The following is a 24,121-nucleotide window of genomic DNA, read 5'->3' as shown; positions in this document are numbered from 1 at the left end:
AGAAATTAAGAGGTCCCTAACCAAAATATACATTATTCAATGAGTATAGGTTATGTTGGGTAAGCCGTAAGGGTATAGGTTATATTGTGACTTTTCTCAATTCCCATCAAACTTAACCATGTTTCCACTATGTATCCCATCAATCTTAACCATGTTTCCACTATGAAATGTGCTGTTGAATTGGCTTAAATATAATGTGCTTTTGTATTGCATCCATGAGTGATGGATTTGATCATGATTTTAAACAATACACAATGGCTATCAGAATCGACAACTACAATCTCTCATGTTCTAATAATATGTCTTGCACCATTTTCTGATATGCACAATATTATCATCTCAAACCATCGAGTGAGTGACTTATTGTATACTAGTATTTCAATTGGGATGTATACTTGAGACTTAAGATAAAGTGTAGGGATGATAGAGATAATGAATCAACATCATTGGTTGAATGACTCAAATTTGATGGGATATATAGTGGTTTAGTTGGTTGAATATATGCCTTCCTTTGAAGTGGGGAATATGATAACATGAATATATGTTGGGACCAAGCACCTTTGATTTTATTCCCCGGGCTATATACGATTACTAATGGTGTCTTTTCTGTTTAGTAAAAATGACAAGATGTTTTTTAAGTACAACAGAAAAATAATTAAAATGGAGAAAACACTCACTACACTCATTTCAATCCAGTTCGGTAATGACATTGATTTATACGTGTGTGATGAATTGTGTACAAAAAATAACATCTTTTTATCTTGCAATAAATAGTGTATTGATTTCAGCGACATATCTATTTATATAATGTCATCATTTACCAATGTTTTTTAATTGTTGGTATATTATTGGTGATATATTATTTATTATTATTTTTTTAAAAAGTCAATAATAATAAAATATTATTGATATAAAATGATATAAGTATATTAGTGGTATATTATTCATTATTATTTTTTAAAACGTCAATAATAATAAAACATTATTGATATGCCATACATTGATAGTCAATATATGCATTTTTCTCATTTAACATATCATTGTATTAGACCTTCTGATGATTTAACATAACTTTTGAAGTAAGATTTAATCAATATATTCTATCTAAAGTTATGACCACTAATCACACCACTAATCACAACTTATAACCGTTTAAAAAAAATCTTCAAAATTCATAATAATCTACTATGACCTTTTAAGCAAATTTTAAAAATAATGTTTTGGTATTTTTTAATTTTTCTATAAAAAAAACATTATTAAATATTGAATGTAATAATTATGTATAATAACTGTAAAAATTTATAACAATTTATATATTACTCATCATTAATTTATATTAAATTTTTTAAAGATTTAATTATAAATAAAATATAAATGATAAATAATAAAATAACAGTATATAAAACTCATATAATTTTATATATTTTTTTTTCATTCTTCTCTTCAATATTTCCCCTCATTTTCCTAGTAGATACATTATTCTCCTAGATAGAAACAATTAACAACCATTGCATAGGAAAGTTTAACCTTCACTTTATTTTGCTCCCAAACTTCACCACTTTCCTCCACCAACTAAAATGGAAGCACCACCATCCTCCGGCTACCACATAGTGGCCATGCCCTACCCAGCTCGCGGCCACATCAACCCTATGATGAACCTTTGCAAGCTATTGGTCTCCAACAACAGTAATATCCTCATAACCTTTGTCGTAACCCAAGAATGGCTCGGTTTCATAGACTCAGATCCAAAACCAGACAACATACGGTTATGTTCAATCCCTAACGTTATTCCTTCGGAGTTGACACGAGGACAAGACCATCTTGGGTTCATGGAAGCTATCATGACAAAGATGGAAGAACCATTTCAGCAGCTACTGAACCGGTTTGATACACCGCCTTCAATAATCATATATGATACTTACTTGTATTGGGTGGTTGGCGTTGGAAACATGAGGAATATTCCGGTGGCATCTTTCTGGACTATGTCGGCGTCTTTTTTCTCAGTGCTCCTACATCACAAGCTTTTGGAGGAACATGGTCATTACCCAGTAAACTTGTCAGGTAAACTCTCCTCTCACCAATCATAATTCCAATTTTCTGGTTTAAACTGTGATCGGCCCAGGAAATTAAATAGGTACTTCCGGGCGTTAATAATCTTTCACCCAATAACGATAAATACAAGTCGAAAAATGCATTTTTTTTTTTCCTTTTTAGTTAGGAAGGAAAAAAAGCAAGCATGAAAATCTATTAGAAACAATAAATTTTATAATTTCAATTAAAAAACAATGTATTCTCTTAGGGAATCAACTAATTATTAATCCCTTACATATGAGAAAAATAATATGTCTAGTGATTATGTGAATAAATTATTAGGCTAGTCTTAAACCAATGTCTAGTATGCATCACTATTTTACACATTTTATGAGATGAAATGATAAATGATGGTGATGAATCGTGGACCATAGGTCCCAACCACCTAATAATTTGTTGATAAGAAATTATTGGGTAGTGGTGTGGGGATTATGCTTCCTTTAGTTGTCAATCATGAGAATCCTTTCAACTTCAAGCTGAGTTTGGCTTAGGTGTTAAGTCATTCATATTCGATTTGGATCACATTTTCCCTTCAGAACATTAACCCAACAAAATGAAGTTTACAATTATTGTTAAGTATATATGTCTAATAAATGTGATCTTGATTTTTTACACTTCAATAATATCTCTTATTTAAGTTTAATTAGGATTGTGATTACACTCTTAAAAGAAATTAAAGTTGTGCTTTGTAAAATGCAGAAAATGGTGATAAACGTGTGGATTATATTCCTGGAATATCATCAACACGCTTGGCTGATTTCCCTATGAACAATGGTAGCTATAACAACAAACGAAGGCTTGAATTATCCTTAAAAGGTATCCATTGGGTTTCAAAAGCACAGTATCTTTTATTCACATCCATTTATGAGCTTGAGCCTCAAGCCATTGATGTCTTAAAAACCAAGTTATCCTTACCAATTTACACTATTGGCCTAGCAATACCATATCTTAGCCTTCAACAAAATCCAACTTTGAACATAGATATTTACTTTGCATGGCTACATGCACAACCTAAGGGTTCTGTTATATACATCTCACAAGGAAGTTTTTTCTCAGCTTCAAGTGCTCAAGTTGATGAGATTGCAAATGCTTTGAAAGAAAGTGGTGTTCCGTTCCTTTGGGTAGCTCGTGGTGAGGCTTTAAGGCTGAAACAAATTTGTGGAAAGATGGGTCTAGTGTTGGAATGGTGTGACCAATTGCAAGTGTTATCTCATCCTGCTATTGGAGGTTTTTGGTCACATTGTGGGTGGAATTCAACAAAAGAAGGTGTTTTTGCTGGGGTTCCATTTCTAACTTTTCCAATAGTTATGGACCAACCATTAGATAGTAAGATGATAGTGGAGGATTGGAAGGTTGGGTGGAGGGTTAAGGAAGATGTTAAAGTTGATAGTTTGGTGAAGAAAGCTGAAATTGTAAGCATAGTGAACAAATTTATGGATTTGGATAGTGATATTGTAAGAGAAATAAGGGAAAGAGTAAAAAAGCTCAAGCAGATTTGTGAACATGCAATTGTAGATGGTGGATCAGCTGCAACTGATTTGAATGCCTTTGTTAGGGATACTATGCAGATTAGATAATGTGATCAGCAATGATATTTGTCCATTAAAAGTTTGATTATTGTTTTCAACTTGCAGGTAAAATAATAATAATAATTCAGTACTCTTAAGTAGTGTTATTTTTCATTAGGTATTATCATCTTTTATTGTTGTTATAACTTACAATAACACCACTTATTGTTATTGGTAAATGAGGTAATGCCAATAAGCAACTATTTATTAGTTCATATTTTTTATATCCTCCTTCTAATCTTTATTATAAGTTTCATTTAGTGATCCTTTTTTAAAGTAATTTACATTTTCTATATAGCCTTTATTGTTTTATCTCTTATTTTTTCATTTGATCATCAATTACAAACAATTCTCTTGCCAAAAAAATTAATTAGAGACAAAAGATTTGTGCACTTTGTGATGAGATTTAAGATGCTAAAATAATAATGTTATAGTATCTTTCTAAAAAATAAAAAAATAAAAGTAATCACTCTTATTAACATTTGCACTTCAATTAAGAATGTTTGATTATGAAACCTTATAATATAGACCAAATAAAGTATTTTTTTTCTGATTCATTTCTTTTATGTTATATAGATAGTTTGAAAAAATTATTAAACCATATTGAATATTAATATAATTTGACTAAAATAACTTTATTTCATCCATATTGGAAACGAGACTAAAAAGAAATTGAGAGATATGAGTGAAAATTGAAATAAAAATAATTCTGTAGTTGAAAAATAAAATATAAATACACAGTATAAACTAAGACATAAAAATGTATATTCAATATCAAAAATAGGAATGTTGCTCTATCCACATTCCACAATGTTATATATATATATATAAATAAAAACAAAAGGATGACCAAAATTAACCTAAGTAGTATATCAATTCTTTTGGATTACCCATAAAAAAAGTTCCTTCAGATTCTTTGATTTAATAGCAGAATCTCACTAGGCCAATTTGTTTGCTTCTCCATACCGAATTATAAACCTCCTTTGAAACCAAACTAAAAAGGGTGAAAAAAAGAGCTTCTTGACCCATCATAAAATTTTGGCGTACTGTTTGGTACATAGGACATGCCATTTTTTCCAATGAAAAAGGATAAAACGAAAGGAGGCATGTTGTATATCCACCAAGAGAATCTTATGATATCTATCACTATATGACAATCATAGACCATGCTTTAAAATTAACAATCCAGATAAACAAAAAAATAATAATAAGAAAGCCCATGTCACATTAAATTCCACTACTACTCAAAATTTTCAAGTAGAAAAGAATGAATTTTATCCACAAAATAGCAATATATATCTTGTATACTTTTCCAATTATGTAGGTAGTGGCATGGAAACAATTGGAAGGGAAAAATACAAGATAATTTGGAATTTAAATTTAAATAAATGTAGGGGAAGTGATCTTAGATATTTTGGGAAGATATTTTTGGTTTGGGATCTTACTCTTGAGTAACCTCAATGTCTCTTCACAAAGCGACCCTACAACCAAAATATCAGAAAGTTGTATCTCAATAGAAAACAAAGTGAAGTGACCAAAGTGCAAAACCCAATAGCTGAAAAGTGAAAAGAAATAGGAAATTAAATTTAAAGTGACCTTGTTTCTGGGTCTTTTATCAGCATTTATCTTCCGAACTTGGTATCTTATCTTCTTGGAGAACAATCTATTCTGCCTCTTCTCTTTATACCTAAGAACACTTGCTTCCCTTCTTCTTCTCTCTTCTTCCAATATTGGCACTTCCCCCATCTAACACACAACCATAAACATTCAAGTCATAAATTAACGAGTCAAATTATATCTTCCTACCAAGTTCTCTTATATCATAAGAAAATAATACATATCACTTATAAACTAATCATTAATAAACTTTATGATACATATTACTTTTCTTATGGTATATGAAAATATATTATTTTCCTAAATTAATATATCACTCCTAGAGAGATTATTATAGGAATTTGAACCCATAAGTGAAATATAAATTCCAGTTCTCAGTAAATTTCAAACAATATCAAATACTGTAACAAAAGTTTTAAACTCATTAAGTAAAAGCAAGACTATAGTACTTATATGGCTTTATAAAATTGGAGAACTTATTACACTAATAATCAAACCTGCATTAACTTTACTATAGGCAAGTCGGCTTCATGGATCGAACAAGCATTAATTTTATCATAGGTCATACTTATTAACAAAAACACAACATTGAATAACATATACTTAAGAGTAGCAAATATGCATTGCAATAAACAATAGTGAAAAAGTATTAAATGAGAGTGAAGATAGGAGAATGAGTACTAACATAGTAGCCATTATTGGTGGCCATTGAAAAAGAATAATCATCAGCCCAAGGTGACCTACGATCAGACCATGCATCCAAAACATCTTGATAGTTCAAGTTCAAATTCAAAGCCATCATCTTCTCATCATTAACTTCACAAAACCCAAAAATATTTTCTCTTTTTATCTCCTTCTCCTTCAAAATGCTATTGTTTATGCTCTTATCTTTCACTCCCACTTTCCCTTCATCATCTTCTGCTTCCTCTCCAATGGTGGAAAATTCTTCCCATTCCATGAAATCCCAATGAAGCTTACCACTTGAAGTTTCATTTGGTGAAATATTTTGTTGTTCTTCAATGTCCAAGACCACATGAAGTTCATCCAAGATATTGAATTCTTCATGAGCATAAGGGTCAGTGAGAGTGTCTGGTACTTGTTGTTCTTCTTTCTTTGGGTTTCTACGCAATGAAGTGTATCCCATATCTTATCTTCACAAACCTATTTCTCTCACTGTCTCTTTCTTCCTATCTCCTCTGTACTCTGTGTTGCAAAATAATGCATGTACTAATAGCACGTGTATATATTATTGATACAAGTACTTTATATTATGTTTCAAAACAGGTTAATATCACTTCTTTTTATGGGCGTAGAATGTCTAACAAAAAAAGATGAGAAGACAAGAGATAAAAGTAATTAATGATGAAACATAAAATCATGACTACAGAAAAAAAAATTATTTTGTCCACTACATATCTCAAACAACTACTGCTTTATGTTATGGCCATATATATTTGCTAGTAAATAGTTTATGTGACTCCAGAAAAAAATTGATAAATAATTTGTTAAAATGCCATAAATTTGTTAGATAGTCTTAAAAGAAATTCACTTGTATAAATAGTTTAAAAAACTGCATTATATAGATAAATTAGTTGTGATTTTATTCAAGTATAATTAAAAGTATATAGAACTTATATAGTAGGAAGTGCACTAACATTAGATTAGAGGTGATATTGATATTATATAATTCGTGATTTACAAATTTTTATCCATGGTAGCTACGTTAATAGAAATGTGAAATATAAACTCTGCTGCATAATTTTCCTTCTCTCCTCATTGTTAAAATTTTTACATGTAATAAAATATAATTTGCGTTTCAAACTTATCATTAGAAGATGCAAATCATGAAAGTGTTTATATATAGTATGTTTATCTTCTGACAAAATTATCTTTCAAGCTTAAAGAAAGTGTTTATATAAAAATCAAGTTGCAAATAAAAGGGTGAGAATGGGTTGGATTTGTACAGATTAAGGTTTATTTTTAGACCCAATCTTAGACTCAAACCTAACTCGATCCTAAATATCAACGTAGTCAACTTTTAAACTCAAACCCAACCAAGACCTAATTAAATATAATGTATACTCATTTTAAATAAAATTTTCTCAATATTACTTATTTATTATAAATATATAATTTTACATCTAAATGATATATATAATATATTATTGATCATATATACATGATGAAAATATTAGAGAATCAATGGTACTTTCAACCAAAAAGATATTACTACTTTGTACATAATTTAATATAAATACATATAAACATAATTAGTAAGTGACAATGAGACGAGCTGGGTCGGACCATTTTGGTCCTTATCCGACCTTAAATATTAAATAAGTATAATTTTTTAACTCAAACTTCACCCTCAACCCAACCTATTCAAAAATAAGGTTGTGTCCTACTCAGCCCTAGCACATAATATAAAGGTGAGAATTAAATCAAATACTCTTTTCAATTCTTTGAAGTGGTACGAACCCTCCACCATGACCAGAAACTCCTTATTCTTATAGACCATAAATTAAGAAGGTTGTTTTTGTCAACAGAGAGAGAGACTTGATCGTAAGATTAAAACAAATAATACTTCTTTTGTTAATTTAAATGAAAACTGTTTTAATTTTGAAACCAACAAATCCGTCGGTCAGTTGGTTTGCAATTTATAATGAGAAATGATCCACTTAATCCAAGAGTAAGTTTTTTAAACCTGCTCCTCATCCTTGCCATCATTTCTAGCCCAAAATCCAATGGTTTAAATTAGTGAATAGATCTAAACCATTAGATTTCCCTAGAATTAATGACTAGGATGGGAAGTAAATAGATCCCTAATTATTTATAATATATTTCATTTGTACTGCGGACTGGTAAGCACCAGGAATTACAGCTTTGCAATTTATATATACTTGATGATAAAATCTAAGTAATCAATTATCAGATGTTTGTTATAGGCTATATTTGAGCATGAGTTTGAAAAGGTATTACAAATACTAATGACTAGAAAATACTAATAAAACAAAATCGGGGATCAAAATCTCATAACTGTATCATCGATTACATCATACGTTTTAAATACCCAATAATTATCTCATTTCTTCTAAGAGAACGGTCTTGTAGACTAACAAAGGTAGATAATTTATCTTCACTTGAACTTTGGCAACAAAAATTTATAATAGTACTGGTGTAGCACCATCTACATGATAGTAGGCGCAAAGCAAAAAAACATGGGCAATGGACAACATGCAATGATCTATTTAAGCCTAAGAAATATAAACTTCCCACTACTGTTTTGAAGTACATTGGAAACCATTAAGAACAATATGGTAACTTATTGAGTGATTATATATGCTTTATGGCTAATTGTAATGAACCGTGAATACTACTTTTTCTTAGGAGAAAAGGGCTACAATTCAAATACTGTGTAATTGGGATTTATTGATCCATGGAACTAAGGCTAACATAAAACATGGCAATAATGCTACCAACTGCTACTGGTACCAGATGCATCATGGGATGAGCCAAGTATTCAAGGTTCAAAATTCCAAGCAAGTTATAAAAGCATGTTTTCATGAAAGCAGTACTCACCTGAAACAACCAACCTAGCTTAGCAGCAAGAAATTTGGAGACTATCCACGGGCCTCTATAAAAACATTCATATGATCAAATCAATCTATGCCTAAAAGTAAAGCCTAGCCCGCAAGTGACAAATGAAACAAAAAGGAGCGAAGAGGTCTTGCTCAAAGTAAATGAACAGCCTACCTCTTTGCTTCCATTTCAAGAAAGCAGCCAACATAATATAAATCCATCAGACCACAAATTAGTACATAAAATGTTAACTGTCATTATTCTCAGTATGGCCGTGAACGGTTTCCACCATAATTATCACGTCTATCAGGTCCAGAACCACCTCCATAATTGTCTCTTCGTCTATCTCCACCATAGCCACCCCTATTGCCCCTATAAAATTAAGATATTAAAAAAAATAGTTAACATCTTAAGTTATAAAAAGTACCAAATTTGGCCAGGGATAGAGTGAAAACTAAAACATAGACATTCATTTACAATGTACAAGGTAATTTATATAGCCCCTGTAGTCAATAAATACATTGGAGTAACTGTTTAAGTGAAAAACACATTCCAATCTAATTAGCCTCTAGATTAAATTTGGCAACAGTCTTTTCACTTGTTATCATTTCTGCTTGGATTGATAGGGTAGGTAATGACCTAAATACTCCAGTTTGCTTTCTATGAAATATGAACTTTGTTAAAATTGTTGATAGAAATACAAAGTGAGATTAAGGTTTGGTCATTGCTGCTAGAAAGACAAAGTGAGATCCTGGCCCCTAATTAGATATCATCATTTCATCCTAATGGTGAAACGTTAGAATTATGCAACATAATATAAGTTTTAGATGACTGAATGACTCACATCTTGAATTTAAATTTATCGGATTATAAAAATAATATCAAGGAATTGACTTGTGTACTGACATTCCATCATATATATCAGTATACCAGAGATTGTGAAGTGCGTAGCTATCCTTAAATACCAAGAACATGACCTGTAAATGAGTATCCCAATAATCCCCCCTCAAAAATCTAGTTTGACCAAAAACTAATCAATTACCAGAATCTATAAAATTCAAATTCTAACAAATAAATCACACACAAATCTAACTAATGAACAATCTTAGCAAAAATCCCTAATATAACTGCTTCCCATTTATCATGATATTAAATGTGGTGGTGATACTGGTGTTACCACTCTGACATCATACAAAAAGAAATAAGCATAAAGAAAACACCAAAATAACAATCACGCTGCATTCACATGCAAACATGACCATTGTTAAACATTTCAACTCCACTCAGCGATGATGACAAAACAAACACAGTCAACATTTAGAATTTATAATGATATGATAATTGATACCCTTGGTTGTGTGCAGGTGGAGCCCTAGGCGCAGATTTTTCTGCCATTGTAACACTGATTTTGTAGCCCCTCAAATCATAATCTGAAATGGAAGATTCATGATTAATGTTTTCAAAATACAAGATAGAATATAAGCATTATAAAATCAGGAGAGAATCTAGATGAAGTACTATTATAAAAACCGCCAGCAGAATGCGCTGCAGAAGGGTCTTCATAGGCGAGGCAAGCATCACCCTTATTGTTTCCTTTCTCATCAGTGTATATTTTTATGTTCCAAGGCCACTGATCTTTATAGCCCCTCTTCTGCTTTATTCTTCCAACCTAAACAGTTAAAGTGTCATGTGAGCATGAAGCTTGACACATTGCAAAAATAAGAGATAAACACAACACATGTAATCTAATTTTTAGCATGTTCTGCCTCTGTAGTTCACAATGAAATAAACAAAATACCAGAAAAAGGAATTTCAATGCAAAGCATTTCTCATATATAATTGAGAAAACAACTCTCTATATCATATGAAAGTCACAGATCAGAACATTACTTGCCCAATGCCTCCAAAAAGGTCCCTCAATTCTTCAATAGTCACATCAGGTGGTAAGTTTGATATGTAGATTCTAGAGTTGTCACAGGTATCATCACAATTATCATCACACTGCTTCACCTTAGCTGGGGGCTCCGCAGCAGCAGGAGCTCCACCATGTCCACCTCGACTAACAGCACCATAACCACTGTCATATCCACCCGGTGGCCCACTCCTACCACCACCACCACCACGAGCATTACCTGGATTACCTCTGCCACCATAGCTTGCAGGTGGAGGAACTGCTTCAGTTCCATAACTTAAATTCCCACCATAAGAATTGTTAGTGGGTTGGTAGTTTCCACCAGCACCACCATAAGGTTGGGCAGCAGGAGGAGGAAATTGACCATACCCACCATCATCTCCACCTTGATTACCACCGTATGAACCACCCCTATTGCCTCCCCCACTTCTACCATCATTATTATTACCCCTACCGCTATTATAATCATTGCCTCTTCCTCCATCATAATCTGTAGACCTACCCCCACGATTATCGCCATATCCCCCACTGCTTCCCCCTCTACCATAACCACCACCACCTCCACTACCACGGTCATTACCACCAGTAGGAGATGGAGCACCACATTTGTTACATTCAGTCCTTCTCGCGAAGTTCACATTCCCACAACTATGTTACAGTCAAATACATAAATGTAAGAATCAACGTAAGTATTATCCACAGCTTGAATTAGAGAAAATACACAAAAAAGTTCATCAGTAACAAAGATAAAAATAATAAATAAATTAATGAAATAGTAAAATCTCAAACCTTGGGTTCGGGCAACGCCAATCTCCGTCCCTACCACTTCCGCCGCCGCCTCCGCGTCCGCCACCTCGTCCACCGCGATCTCCGCCTTGATACCCACCGCCTCCACCACCTGCTGCAATTAACATAAAATTAAAGGATTCTATGATTGAACATAAATCAATAAATTAGGGGAAAGGCGAAAGGAGATGCGAAATTACAGACCTCGACCACCAAATCCTCCTCGACCTCCACCGGCGCCCCTTCCTCCATAACTTCCGCCATATCCACCACCGCCATCTTGGCCGTATCCAGACATGATGCAATCTAGGGTTTGTTAGAAGGTGAAAGAGAGAAAGTGAAGCAGTTTGGGTATATACAAGTACAGCCCAATACTACGAGTTAAGATGAAACTGGCCACACTCAAACTGGACCCAACTTATTTTCTCATCACAGACCTAATAATAATTACTATATAATAGATCTTCTTAAATCAATTTTAAAATAAAAATTATGATTTTTCACAATTCATTTGTATTTATTTTTATTATTTCATACATTACGTTAAAAATATTTGTTATTTAATCAATTTTAAATTTACTTAAGCGTTTTTATGATGATTTAAGCGTAGAACATGTTTTCAACTTATTTATAATATAACATTTTGTAATAATAAAACTTTGACTGTTGGTTGTTTAGCTAGTTACTTGTGTGATGATAATATTTATATTTATAGAATTTAGAGTTTAAGGTAATTAAATAACGTTAATAGTATTATAAACTTTAGAAAATTATAATATAAAGCAAAAGTCAAGTGGTTATGAATCCGAGTTTAATAATAATAAGGTGTTTAATAATAATATTGTAGCCAATAAGGTGTTTAAACTCTATCGCAAGTTCTCAAAAAAGTAAGTTCAGAATAACAGCACCACCATTCAAGAAATAAATTCTTTGTTATTAAAACTCTCTACATTGTCCTTAATAATTTGCTCCATTGGAATGAATTACAAACCAGTATCCATAATTTTCTTTGCTCTATAATTTGCCCAGGACAATACTGGTTGGGTATCCAGGTAAATCCTTAAAAGGAAAATTTGTTTGGTTTCTCACATGTATGCTCGCATTTGGGGCAATCCTGTCCCAGCAGCGAAAGACAAGTATGTGGGCTAACTCTCCTAGCGCGTATTTTTTAATTCAAAGACTCGAATTCGAGACCTTGCTTAAGGGGAATTAAGTATGTATTACTTGAACCAACACTTTAGTTAATCCTTGAAAGGAAAATGACACAAAGCTTTAGCAACCTTATATTTTGATTATGATGACAATACACTTGGCTAGACTAAAAGAATTAGTAACCTTCAAATCCTACTCTAGTTTACTAATAGCTCCTTCCTTTTGCATTTTTTAGAAGGAATTGAATGGTGCTATATGATTATGGCATGCACTGTCCAATGCATGAATGGTCTATGCAAAGTTATTGTAAATTATACTTCACAAGTTATATAAGAAACCAGAACATGATTATTCATTTCATGCAATGACTAAAAACCAATGCTCTACACATGAACCAAGTTGCTTGATGTTCAAATAGGACAGTTTCTTAAACAACACATTCATGAAGAAATCACCATCTCCATTACTAATCAAAGTATCAAACTATCTTTATCTTTTATCTTAACATGCATCTCAAGAAACTCATTCAAAAATTAAAGGACAAGTAAAACTTATCACAACAATATTATTGTTACTCCATTATTAGTGCTTACTAGCAAAACTACACACACTGGACAATCACTCATTTTCAGTTGGAATTTCCTGTGAAAGAGAGGGTATGACTTATTCTCATCTGTAGGCCCAAGATTGGTGGTTCTCTCAATTGGCTGTTTAGTTTGCAGAGAATGACAAAATTGAGTTGATAGACTTTTCAAACCAAACACTGTACTCACTCATTTGGTCAATGCTCATAGCCATAAATTTCTAATCATATATTGTCTAATGTGTCCACTCATCTAATGCAACATTCTCCTACTTTGAGTTCATTTCTCACATTACCCTATAGTGTAGTATTCATTTTATGATTGAGATAGGATATTTCATTATTTATACAAATATTTCACAGAAATATTTATAGTACTGGTGCAAACAGATTTAAAGAAAAATAACCTGTCCATTGAAGAAGAGGTTTCTGCTCCCTTTCCTTGAAATTTCACCAGAAAAAAAAGGGGGTGACTTGTTAAGTAGCATGTGTCTCTAGATCTGTGAAAGCAATTCTTACTCACAATTGACTTGATTAAAAACATGATACCCGTGTCCACCCATATCCGGAGATGGCTAATGCAAACAGAGATATGGAGAATTGTGGGTTTTGTTTCAGCTGTTGTTGGACTTCTTTGTTATGCTCTCAGCTCCTCATTTAACCTTCTATTTGGAGATTGGAACTTTTTTAAAATCTTTCTCTATTGTGTTTTTAGTTTCATCATCTGCTTCATAACTCTGTTTGCTAAGGTAGGGCAGTTCTCAACCAGTACCCTGTTCAAAACTCGTTTGGCGGTTTTGTTATCGTTAGCTACGACTGTGTATTCATTTTTCTATGATAAAGCTTTGAACCAAAAACCTGATCTATATATCTTGATTTCTTGTGCTGCTTTTGCTGTTATGTGTATCAGTTTGTCAAAGCAGACTCAGTGGGGATGTGAAAAGGATCTTGTAAATTATTTCTTAGGATGTTTAATCATACTACTCATGAAGATAAATTTGTGGTTGTTTTTTATAGGAGCAGCTTTTAGTTATTCCCTTGTCATTTTCAGCTCTTCTTTAGATGCCACACCACAGAGTGGATTTTCTGAAGATCACATAGTCATTCAAGTTCAATATTCACAAGTAGATTCACAAAATGTCAATATTGATAGCCAAGTTCAAGTAGATTCAGAAGATGTTAATATTGTTAGTGTTATTGATAGCGCTATTGAAGTGAATTCACATCATGTGAATACAGATAGTGCTATTAAAAAGGACTTACTACAAGTTGATGTTGCTCTCTTCATATCCTCGTTCGAAGCATGTCTTCGCGTGCTTGAGAAGAAGGACCTGATTATCCTCCGCAGTGTAAAACAATATAGAGTCGTATACAACCCTGAGAACTATTTGGAAGTCTCTAACATCGACTTGGCCACTGATGAGAACTTGCTCATCGATTCACTGTCTCCAGAAAATATCAACAGCCTCCAGGAAACTGTTAAGAAGATGATGGCCGCTGGTTTTGGGAAGGAATGCTGCCACACGTATATCACTTGTCGCAAGAATTTTTTGCAAAAGTGCCTCCAGCGATTACAGTTACCAGAGTTCAACAGCAAGGAATCCCTTCAAAGGGTGATTCATAAGTGGAAGACAGCTTCCATTGTAGCTCTGAGGATATTGTTTCCCAGTGAAAGGACACTCTGCGATCGCGTCTTCGTTGGCTTCTCTTCTGCTGCCAATATCTCTTTCATGGAGGTTTGCAAGGAATTGACAAATCATATACTCAGTCTCCCCAATAACTTGGCAACTGAGAGCCACTTTAATTATTTGTGCAGTAGCCTCAAAGTGTTCCAGACATTAGGTGACCTTACTCCTGAGTTTGAATCGGTGTTTTTTGATCAATACAGTGTGTCACTCAAGAATGAAGCAATCACAATTCAGAAGCGATTGGGGGAAGCAATCATTGTGCTTTTCATGGAGTTGGAGAACAATATTCGCCCTGATACGTCTCAAAAAGTTGTTACCGAGGACGAGATTGGTCTGACGACCTACATTTTGGAGAGATGCTTCAGGATTGTTTTGGATGATAGGGGTGGTACCCTTCAACAAATTTTCAAAAAATTTCCCATGTTTGCTGATAGAGAGGGAACATCTTCACTTTCAATCCTGGATTGGATACTGGAGCTGTTAGAGAGCACTTTGGAAGCCGAGTCCAAAAACTACGCCGACACTGCTTTCGCCCATGTTTTCATAATGAATAATCGCAGCTACATAGCACAGATGGTAAGATCTTCTACGACGCTAAACAATGATTTGAAGCAGATAGTGAGGGGCTATAATAGAAAGATCCAGCAAAACTTTGAACAGTATCAGAGAACATGGGATAAAATTTTGGAGCCTTTGAAGCTGGATAGCAATGAGTTAGTGATGCCTAATGTAGCAGCAGAGTCAATGAAAGAGAAACTCAGGTTGTTTAACAAGCAGTTTAAGGAAACTTGCAACATTCAGTCTACATGGTATGTGCCCAATAAGTCGCTTAGGCAAGAAATAAGAACATCCATTGAAGAGATCTTGCTGCCAGCATATGGAAACTTCATTGCAAGGTTTCAAAATATACTTGGCAAGCATGCTTATGAGTATATTGAGTATGGAATGTTTGACATTGAAGCTCTACTCAACACTTTGTTTCAAGGAAGCAAAAAGGGAAGCACAAAGATGTTAACTTCGCCCATCTCACTATGAGACCTTAGAAGCTCCCTACATTTGATTGGGTTAGGCCTTGCTAGATTGTTTATAGTTTATATTAAACATGATAAAACAATATAGGGTTATCTCCATCTTTGATTGGTTTATCTCCATACATGATAAAACCTGGTTGTCTTAACAGTATCAATCTATTTATCTAGCAAGAAAGTTATATCTATGTTTTTTGCTTACAATGTTGTAGATAAAGATACTCTGGACTTTGCTTGATTTATCCCTCCTTATTATGATGGGTCAAGATAAGTGTTAAATGATTGTTCTTTAATTCATTAACTGCTTTATAATCTTGTTATCAGAGAAATGAGATACTGGTGGAATGAGTCAGCAAATAACACTTAAAATTTAGCAACTCCACTAATTTGTTTGTGGAGAGTTGCTTCAGTATTTGTTTTGGAAGGAATGTCCCTGAGCATATTTTCAAAAAATACCACATGGTTTGGGATAGAGGGTAAAGCTCTTCACTTTATATATCCCAGTTGAGATGTTAGACAACAATTTGCAAGCAAGTAAAAAGGAACTATCACTCAATCTATATTATATTAGTAGTCATTTGTCAAAAAGCAAGACACTGATCTAACGGTATAAGGGCTCGCTGGATCTTCAAATAGGTTGAAAGGTCCAATATTTGATTCGTGGGAAGTGACGCTTGTTGGGAGGAGCAGTTACATATCTCAAAATGATTAATTCCTTACCCACAAGGTGAGAGTATACCCTTAATTACACACACAAAAAATAGTCATCGGCCAGCACCATGAATGGAAAATAGTGTTTTTTCCTGAAAACTTAAATTACTACTGAATACATCCTCATTTCCTATTTATCTATCTCATTTATGGAAAAAAATTACTCATGTTTATGGCATGCACTGTCCAATGCATGAATGGCCTATGCAAAGTTACTATAAATCATAGTTCACAAGTTATATAAGAAACCACAACCTGATGATTCAGTCCATAGAACAGTTTCTTAAACAACTCATTCATGAGCCAATCACCATCTCCATTATTAATCAAACTAGCTTTATCTTTTATCTTCACATGCATCTCAAGAAACACATTCAAAAATTAAAAGACAAGTAAAACTTATCAAAATAATATTGTTGTTACTCTATGTTGGGAAAACTATACACACTGGTCAGCAATCACTCATTTTCAGTTGGAATTTCCTGTGGAAGAAAGGGTATGACTTATTCTCATTTGTAGGCCCAAGTTTGGTGGTTCTCTCGTGGCTGTTTACTTTGCAGAGAATGATAAAATCAGAGTTGTTAGACTTTTCAAACGAAACAGTCAAACACTGTACTCATAGTCATTAGGTCGGGCCAGGCTTTAGGCTATCCAAAAGGCTTATCAAGCCTAACAGGTCAACTTATTTACTTATATCATGCAATATATTTATATTATATAATTTTAATATAAGTAATATTATAATATATATGTAATTTTAATATAAAAATGTATACAAAAACATAATTTAATTGTTAGGATTAGAAAAGTGTAATTAAAAATAGGAATATTAACATATTTAAATGTATACATGATGACATATTTCAAGATTATACAGGCTAACAGGCCATACTAGACTTTTGAACAGGTCAGGTTAGGCTCCTATATGCTATATAGGTTGCGCCTGTTTAAAGCAAAGTCTGGCCTGTTTCCATCCTTACTTATAGCGCGTAAATAATTTCTAATTTCTAATCATTTGAGTTCATTTCTCACATTACCATATAGTACAGTATTCATTTTATGATTTGAGATAGAGTATTTCATTATTTATACAAATATTTATAGTAGAGGTGAAAAATAACCTGTCCATTGAAGAGGCTTCTGCTCCCTTTCCTTGAAATTTCTCCAGAAAGAAAGGGGATGACTTGTCAAATAGCATGTGTCTCTAGATCTGTGAAAGCAATTCTTACTCACACAATTGACTTGATTAAGAACATGATACCCGTGTCCGCCCGTATTCAGAGATGGCTAATGCAAACAGAGATATGGAGAATTGTGGGTTTTGTTTCAGCTATTGTTGGACTTCTTTGTTATGCTCTCAGCTCCTCCTTCAACCTTCTATTTGGAGATTGGAACTTTTTTAAAATCTTTCTCTATTGTGTTTTTAGTTTCAGCATCTGCTTCATAACTCTGTTTGCAAAGGTAGGGCAGTTCTCAACCAGTACCCTGTTCAAAACTCGTTTGGCGGTTTTGTTATCGTTAGCTACGACTGTGTATTCATTTTTCTATGATAAAGCTTTGAACCAGAAACCTGATCTTTATATCTTGATTTCTTGTGCTGCTTTTGCTGTTATGTGTACCAGTTTATCAAAGCAAACTCAATGGGGATGTGAAAAGGATCTTGTAAATTATTTCTTGGGATGTTTAATCATACTACTCATGAAGATAAATTTGTGGTTGTTTTTTATAGGAGCAGCTTTCAGTTATCCCCTTGTCATTTTCACCTCTTCTTTAGATGCCACACCACAAAGTGGAGTTTCTGAAGATCACATAGTCATTCAAGTTGAATATTCACAAAATGTCAATATTGATTCACAACATGTCAATATTGATAGCCATATTCAATTAGATTCACAATATGTCAATATTAATAGCTCTATTAAAATGGATTCACATCATGTGAATACTGATAGTACTATTAAAAAGGACTTACTACAACTTGATGCTGCTCTCATCATATCGCAGTTCAAAGCATGTATTAGCGCCCTTAAGAAGAAGGACCAGATTATCCTTCGCAGTGTAGAGAAATATGTAGGAGTCTATAATTTCCCTAACAACCATGTGGATAAATATTTTGAAGTTTCTAACATCCACTTGGCCACTGATGACAACTTGCTCATTGATTCACTGTCTCCAGAAAATATCGACAGCCTTCAGAAAACTTTTAAGAAGATGATGGCTGCTGGTTTTGAGAAGGAATGTTGTCACATGTATATCAGTTGTCGCAAGAAATTTTTGCAGAAGTGCCTCCGGAGATTACAGTTATCGAAGTTCAACAGCCAGGAATCCCTTACATTGGCGACTCATAGGTGGATGATAGCTTCCATTGTAGCTCTGAGGATACTGTTTCCCAGTGAAAGGAGACTTTGCGATCGCATCTTCTCTGATTTCTCTTCTGCTGCCAATTTCTCTTTCATGGAGGTTTGCAGGGAATTGACAAATCATCTACTCAGTCTCCCCAATAACTTGGCAACTGAGAGTCGTTGCTTTAGTTATTTGGGCAGTAGCCTCGAAGTGTTCCGGACATTAGGTGATCTTACTCCTGAGTTTGAATCGGTGTTTTTTGATCAATACAGTGTGTCACTCAAGAATGAAGCAATCACAATTCAGAAGCGATTAGGGGAAGCAATCATTGTGCTTATCATGGAGTTGGAAAATGATATTCACCCTGATAGGTCTCAAAAAGTTGTTACCGAGGATGGGATTGATCCGAATATTACCCACATGGTGGAGAGATGCTTCAGGGTTTTTTTGGAAGATAGGGGTGGTACCCTTCAGAAAATTTTCGAAGAATTTCCCATGGTTGGTGATAGAGAGGGAACATCTTCACTTTCTAACCCAGATTGGATAAAGGAGCTGTTAGAGAGCAATTTGGAAGCCAAGTCAAAAAACTACACAGACACTGCTTTCGCCCATGTTTCCATAATGAATAATAGCAACTACATTGTACAGAATGCAATATATCCCGGACTCAGAGAGTTTAACATTTCAAGCAATGATTGGAAGCAGATACTCAGGGGCCATAATACATGCATCCAGCAAAACCTTGAACAATATCAGAGAACATGGGATAAAATTTTGGACCTTTTAAAGCTGGATAGCAATGAGTTAGTGATGCCTAATGTAGCAGCAGAGTCAATGATAGAGAAACTCAAGTTGTTTAACAAGCAGTTTAAAGAAACTTGCAATGTTCAGTCTACATGGTATGTCCCCAAGAAGTTGCTTAGGGAAAAAATAAGAATATCCATTGAAAAGATCTTGTTGCCAGCATATGGAAACTTCATTGCAAGGCTCCAAAATATACTTGGTAAGCATGCTTATGAGTATATTGAATATGGAATGTTTGACATTGAAGCTCTACTCAACACTTTGTTTCAAGGAAGCAAAAAGGGAAGCACAAAGATGTTAACGGTACCCATCTCACAAAATCTTGTTAATGATTGTTGGAAGGAGCAATAACACATCCCAAAATGATTAGTTCCTTACCCATAAGGTGAGGGGATACCTTTGGTTATAACAAAAAATAGTCATCCGCCAGCATCATGAACGGAACAGAGTGATTTTTACTCGTGTTTATTTGCTTATATAGTAGTTCAAAAAGAGTGTTGTTTATTATTTTCCACTTTTACCGTATTTATGCATCAATTACTAGTAGAGATGTATTTAGTGAGAGATAGATAATGAAAAGAGATAAAGAACATATTAGAAAAACACACCAAATTTAATGTATATCAACACATCTATTGCATTTCTTAATCTGTACATTCTCTAAAAATGAGTCAGACTATTATGAATGGGGTAATGCAATTATCATATTAGAAATGCCAACAACACGGTATTTTCAACACTAACTTCAATACATTCTTAATAATTGTTAAGGAGTTTGACATATATGAGAGCCAGTGAAATACAATTTCAAGTCCTTAACCTCACCCTTTCTACTTTCTTTTTCTAATAAGAAAATCAGAAAGATAAGAAATATTCAAGTTAAAGTTTTCAGCTAGAATATGCATTCGTATCATGGAAACAGAGTATACAGACCCAACTCATACGCCTAAGTAAACATACTGTAAGCCATCACCTGACTATAGTCTGGTATAAATGGAGTTCCATGTAATGGCATGGTCATTTAAGAAATGAACCCTTTGTTCTTCAAACTCTCTATGGCATCCTTAATAATTTGATCCATTGGAATGAATTGCAAACCCATATCCATAAGCTTCTTGGCTCCATCCTTTGCTCTCAACAATCCTGGTTGGGTATCTTGTTGAATCCTTTAAGAGGAAATGAGACACATTATTAACAAGTTTTGTATTATATGATCATTAGTAGCTCTATATCAGAAAGTTTTATTGCAATATAGCAAAAAAATAGAAAATTTACGGAAATCTGCTTCTCCCAACAAGAATTACCAAAAGCCGTTTTTTTTTTGCCATATGGTTGGGAGAAGTAGATTTCTGCATGTTAGAGAAGGAACCGAAAGGTATATGGCATGAATTATTCATTGCAGCAAAAACTATACAAGGTACTTTGAAATAATAGTTCATAACTTATAAAACACAGCATGGCGATTGATGGCATGCAAGATTGATTAGATACAAGTGACTAAAAACAAGTGCTCTCTACACACCAACCAAGTAGCATGATGTTCAAATAAAAATGAATAGTTTCTTCAACAACGCATACAAGAATCAAGCACCATCACTAATTTCTCAATTATTTTCTCACAAATGATTGCATTGTACTGTCAAGACATCTATGTAGTTTACTTACTTCGGTACATTATACTCTGGATAAAGTTCAGCAACTTTTGCCACAAAGTCACCGTAGTGAGAGATAGCTTCAACACACAAATGCCTACCAGTTGCTGCTTTGTTCTCATACACCAAAATATGTGCCAAGGCTACATCTTTAAAGTGAACCGACCCCATAAAAAAGTCCTCATATGTTTCATCGCAACCTGCAATGTAGCATAGACAAAATCACAATTAGTTTGTAAGTAACAACCACATATTATTATAAATTGGGAATATTTTACATACAAATTAAATATTAGTTAGTATTTATGCCAACAATTGAAAGTATCTGGAGATGCTGTACCATGAAAATATCTGAATCGTGGTGGAATCAAAGACCAAATGCAGGAAATAAAAAGAAAAGGAGAGAAATGATATAAAGAGATCCTAATTAAAAGTGTGATGTGTTGCCATTTTGAGCAAACTGCTCTGAGTATTGTTTATATACAAGTCTGAGATACAGTTACCAGGAGTGAAACCAAACCATCTAGCAAAATCTCAACCAGAGAACCTTTAAATAATCCTAATACGAATATACGAAATACTCATGCGACACCAGCTAACCCAGCGCCAGCTCATATCAGTGACAATAATAAGGTATTGTCTGATAATAATCATTAACAGCCCACTGTATCTTTATGAGTGTGATAAAAAAGACATCAAAATCTAAAAGTCCTATCTACCGTGCTGCAGCAATTAAATCTTCATGGGGTAGTATATTTAGGGACTCCCCCAAATTTATATAGCCAAGTACCACAGGGTAAAGGGCAGAAAGCAAACCAATTAATCAAACATACCTATGATAAAAAATATTACTTCTAGTACACATAAGTAACTTGCATATGATCACGTCGTTAGTCACCACCAATATTTACATTTACCTTGAAGAAGGCGCACAAGCATAAGCATGCTTGCATTGAGTCTGGGTGTAATAACAGGACCCATCACAGTGCCAGGATTCACCACCACAACATCCAAACCATTCTCCTTGGCAAAATCCCAAGCACTTTTTTCAGCTAATGTCTTTGACAGTGGATACCACAACTGTTCCATAGTAGTTAAATAAAGTTAAACTCAGTGTCATGCACAAACACACTTAGGGGCATTAGACAGAACTTATTTAGGCTTACCATACATATAAGCACATAAGCAGGTGTTTGAAACAGCTTACCAAAGTAGCTTATGACCTTCTTACAAGCTATTTTTAGTTTATTTAAATAAGCTTACAGAGATTATGAAATAAGCTAAAAAGAACTAACTGAAAGGTCATTACTCATTAGTCATAACTCCTAACACAAGCACTTATTGAATAAAGGCTTAATTAAATTGTTTATCCAAACATGCCCAAACATTTATCAACCTGTAGCAAAAAAACACAGAAAAGAAGAAAACAAAGAAAATCAAAATACTCACCCCCTTTTGCTTAGAGTATTCAATATCAGTCCAGCAATCTTCTCTTTTAACAACATCAGAAGGCCAACTAGGGCTTGGGGTAATAGCCGAGATCGAAGAAGTGACCACCACGCGCTGCACCCCTGCTTCCTTCGCCGCCTTAAGCACATTCATTGTTCCCTTAATCGCCGGGTCCAGAAGCTCCTTCTACACACACACAAAAAACCCATGAACCAAAAAGCTTAAAACCCAAATGGGGTCCATCAACAAGCCAAAAAGTTTGAAAATTTAACATTATTTTCAGAAAACCTGAGGGTCGTGAACTTGGTCGACAATGCAAGGGGAGGCGAGGTGGAAAACACCGGCGCAGCCATTGATCGCGGCGGAGACAGAATCGTAGCGGAGGAGATCGAGCTGGAAGAGGCGGAGACGGGTGGCAGCTCCATCAAGGGCTTCAAGATGCTTAGTTTCGGCCTCATCATCTGAAATTGAGAAAATGAAAAAAGGGAATTACAAATAAGAAGGGTTTGTGATTTATTGTGTGGTGGAGTAATGAATAAAGGAAATGGTAACTAACTGAGATCTTTGACCGTAGCGTGAACGGTGTAGCCACGATCAAGAAGGAGATGCACCAGCCATGAACCAATGCAGCCACTACCGCCGGTAACGCACACCACTTTTGACATCTTGCTGTTTTTTCCACTCTACACACTGACACAAGCTGATAAGTGATAACTGTTTTTTGTAGAGAGAGAAAAAAATATGTGTATTATAAGTTATCCACTTACACAGCGGAGAGGTGAGATAAGGAATTGAATATTCATAATTTTATTAATTTATTGTGGTCGGTTAGGGATAAGGTTGGGGACAGGTTTGAAGATTATCCTCATCAATGGCATTCCATCTTAAAATCTAGTAGGAACTTACACAACTAAATCAATTTCTTATTGGTTGATATAACAATGTTAAAGGTAATTAATTTGTTTTAACAAGGTAGTAATATATTTGTGGAAATAAAATAAGTATATTATAGTATAAGGAAATAATTTAGCTCTAATCACTGTAATCATAACATTTATCATATTTAATTATTTTCTACAAAAATATTTTTAAAACTCTAAACAAAATAGCACAATAAATTATAGTTTAGTCTCATGTGGAAATGAAGGATTCCAATAT

At 33.9% G+C, this 24,121-nt stretch overlaps 6 protein-coding genes across 10 annotated transcripts; 3 read left to right on the top strand and 3 right to left on the bottom strand.

The window, feature by feature from the left end:
• On the top strand, positions 1,493 to 3,707 carry LOC109355942 (UDP-glycosyltransferase 87A1-like). Its single transcript, XM_019599234.1, has 2 exons — positions 1,493 to 2,061; positions 2,791 to 3,707. Exons 1-2 carry the CDS (start codon positions 1,578 to 1,580, stop codon positions 3,666 to 3,668), a joined length of 1,362 nt encoding a protein of 453 aa, XP_019454779.1. The 5' UTR covers positions 1,493 to 1,577; the 3' UTR covers positions 3,669 to 3,707.
• Positions 4,572 to 6,649, bottom strand: LOC109356097 (protein CHLOROPLAST IMPORT APPARATUS 2-like). Of its 2 annotated transcripts, XM_019599437.1 has the most exons (3): positions 5,962 to 6,642; positions 5,256 to 5,405; positions 4,921 to 5,140 (listed from the first exon to the last, which is right to left on the bottom strand). In XM_019599437.1, exons 1-3 carry the CDS (start codon positions 6,418 to 6,420, stop codon positions 5,117 to 5,119), a joined length of 633 nt encoding a protein of 210 aa, XP_019454982.1. In that variant the 5' UTR covers positions 6,421 to 6,642; the 3' UTR covers positions 4,921 to 5,116. The 2 variants fall into 2 exon arrangements, with proteins under 2 accessions (XP_019454981.1, XP_019454982.1); XM_019599436.1 differs by having other exon boundaries at positions 4,572 to 5,405; positions 5,962 to 6,649.
• On the bottom strand, positions 8,527 to 11,966 carry LOC109357243 (transcription initiation factor TFIID subunit 15b-like). 4 transcript variants are annotated; one of them, XR_002108840.1, is made up of 7 exons: positions 11,756 to 11,966; positions 11,557 to 11,669; positions 10,746 to 11,415; positions 10,374 to 10,524; positions 10,204 to 10,285; positions 9,030 to 9,227; positions 8,527 to 8,910 (listed from the first exon to the last, which is right to left on the bottom strand). XR_002108840.1 is itself a non-coding variant. In XM_019601054.1 (6 exons), the coding sequence occupies exons 1-6, from the start codon at positions 11,849 to 11,851 to the stop codon at positions 9,119 to 9,121; spliced, it is 1,218 nt and encodes a 405-aa protein (XP_019456599.1). In that variant the 5' UTR covers positions 11,852 to 11,966; the 3' UTR covers positions 8,686 to 9,118. The 4 variants fall into 4 exon arrangements, 2 of the variants coding, with proteins under 2 accessions (XP_019456599.1, XP_019456601.1); XR_002108841.1 differs by having other exon boundaries at positions 8,527 to 8,855; XM_019601054.1 differs by having other exon boundaries at positions 8,686 to 9,227; positions 11,557 to 11,668; positions 11,758 to 11,966.
• Positions 13,624 to 20,718, top strand: LOC109357098 (exocyst complex component EXO70B1-like). The gene is made up of 2 exons (XM_019600823.1): positions 13,624 to 13,713; positions 17,852 to 20,718. Exon 2 carries the CDS (start codon positions 17,895 to 17,897, stop codon positions 20,211 to 20,213), a length of 2,319 nt encoding a protein of 772 aa, XP_019456368.1. The 5' UTR covers positions 13,624 to 13,713; positions 17,852 to 17,894; the 3' UTR covers positions 20,214 to 20,718.
• LOC109357100 (exocyst complex component EXO70B1-like) lies at positions 13,663 to 16,236 on the top strand. Its single transcript, XM_019600824.1, has one exon. The coding sequence runs from the start codon at positions 13,831 to 13,833 to the stop codon at positions 16,009 to 16,011; it is 2,181 nt and encodes a 726-aa protein (XP_019456369.1). The 5' UTR covers positions 13,663 to 13,830; the 3' UTR covers positions 16,012 to 16,236.
• On the bottom strand, positions 20,593 to 23,682 carry LOC109357101 (cinnamoyl-CoA reductase 1-like). The gene is made up of 6 exons (XM_019600825.1): positions 23,520 to 23,682; positions 23,252 to 23,424; positions 22,964 to 23,149; positions 22,432 to 22,594; positions 21,528 to 21,714; positions 20,593 to 21,028 (listed from the first exon to the last, which is right to left on the bottom strand). Exons 1-6 carry the CDS (start codon positions 23,626 to 23,628, stop codon positions 20,884 to 20,886), a joined length of 963 nt encoding a protein of 320 aa, XP_019456370.1. The 5' UTR covers positions 23,629 to 23,682; the 3' UTR covers positions 20,593 to 20,883.

This window comes from Lupinus angustifolius, chromosome LG09, assembly GCF_001865875.1.
Source record: "Lupinus angustifolius cultivar Tanjil chromosome LG09, LupAngTanjil_v1.0, whole genome shotgun sequence".
Classification (NCBI taxonomy): Eukaryota; Viridiplantae; Streptophyta; class Magnoliopsida; order Fabales; family Fabaceae; genus Lupinus; species Lupinus angustifolius.
The sequence above is the reverse complement of the archived record's forward strand: the minus strand, read 5'-3'. Positions and strand labels throughout refer to the sequence as shown.

Bases quoted from the DNA above. Each gene is read 5' to 3' on its own strand.
- LOC109355942 (XM_019599234.1), top strand. From the start codon at position 1,578: ATGGAAGCACCACCATCCTCCGGCTACCACATAGTGGCCATGCCCTAC. The intron at 2,062-2,790 runs GTAAACTCTCCT...TGTAAAATGCAG, and splicing joins TTACCCAGTAAACTTGTCAG to AAAATGGTGATAAACGTGTG.
- LOC109356097 (XM_019599436.1), bottom strand. From the start codon at position 6,420: ATGGGATACACTTCATTGCGTAGAAACCCAAAGAAAGAAGAACAACAA. The intron at 5,406-5,961 runs GTTAGTACTCAT...GTTGTGTGTTAG, and splicing joins CCACCAATAATGGCTACTAT to ATGGGGGAAGTGCCAATATT.
- LOC109357243 (XM_019601054.1), bottom strand. From the start codon at position 11,851: ATGTCTGGATACGGCCAAGATGGCGGTGGTGGATATGGCGGAAGTTAT. The intron at 10,286-10,373 runs GTACTTCATCTA...CTTCCATTTCAG, and splicing joins TGCTGGCGGTTTTTATAATA to ATTATGATTTGAGGGGCTAC. The intron at 9,228-10,203 runs GTATCAATTATC...TTAATTTTATAG, and splicing joins CCACCTGCACACAACCAAGG to GGGCAATAGGGGTGGCTATG.
- LOC109357100 (XM_019600824.1), top strand. From the start codon at position 13,831: ATGATACCCGTGTCCACCCATATCCGGAGATGGCTAATGCAAACAGAG.
- LOC109357098 (XM_019600823.1), top strand. From the start codon at position 17,895: ATGACTTGTCAAATAGCATGTGTCTCTAGATCTGTGAAAGCAATTCTT.
- LOC109357101 (XM_019600825.1), bottom strand. From the start codon at position 23,628: ATGTCAAAAGTGGTGTGCGTTACCGGCGGTAGTGGCTGCATTGGTTCA. The intron at 23,425-23,519 runs GTTAGTTACCAT...TCTCAATTTCAG, and splicing joins CGCTACGGTCAAAGATCTCA to ATGATGAGGCCGAAACTAAG. The intron at 23,150-23,251 runs GTTTTCTGAAAA...GTGTGTGTGTAG, and splicing joins ACCAAGTTCACGACCCTCAG to AAGGAGCTTCTGGACCCGGC.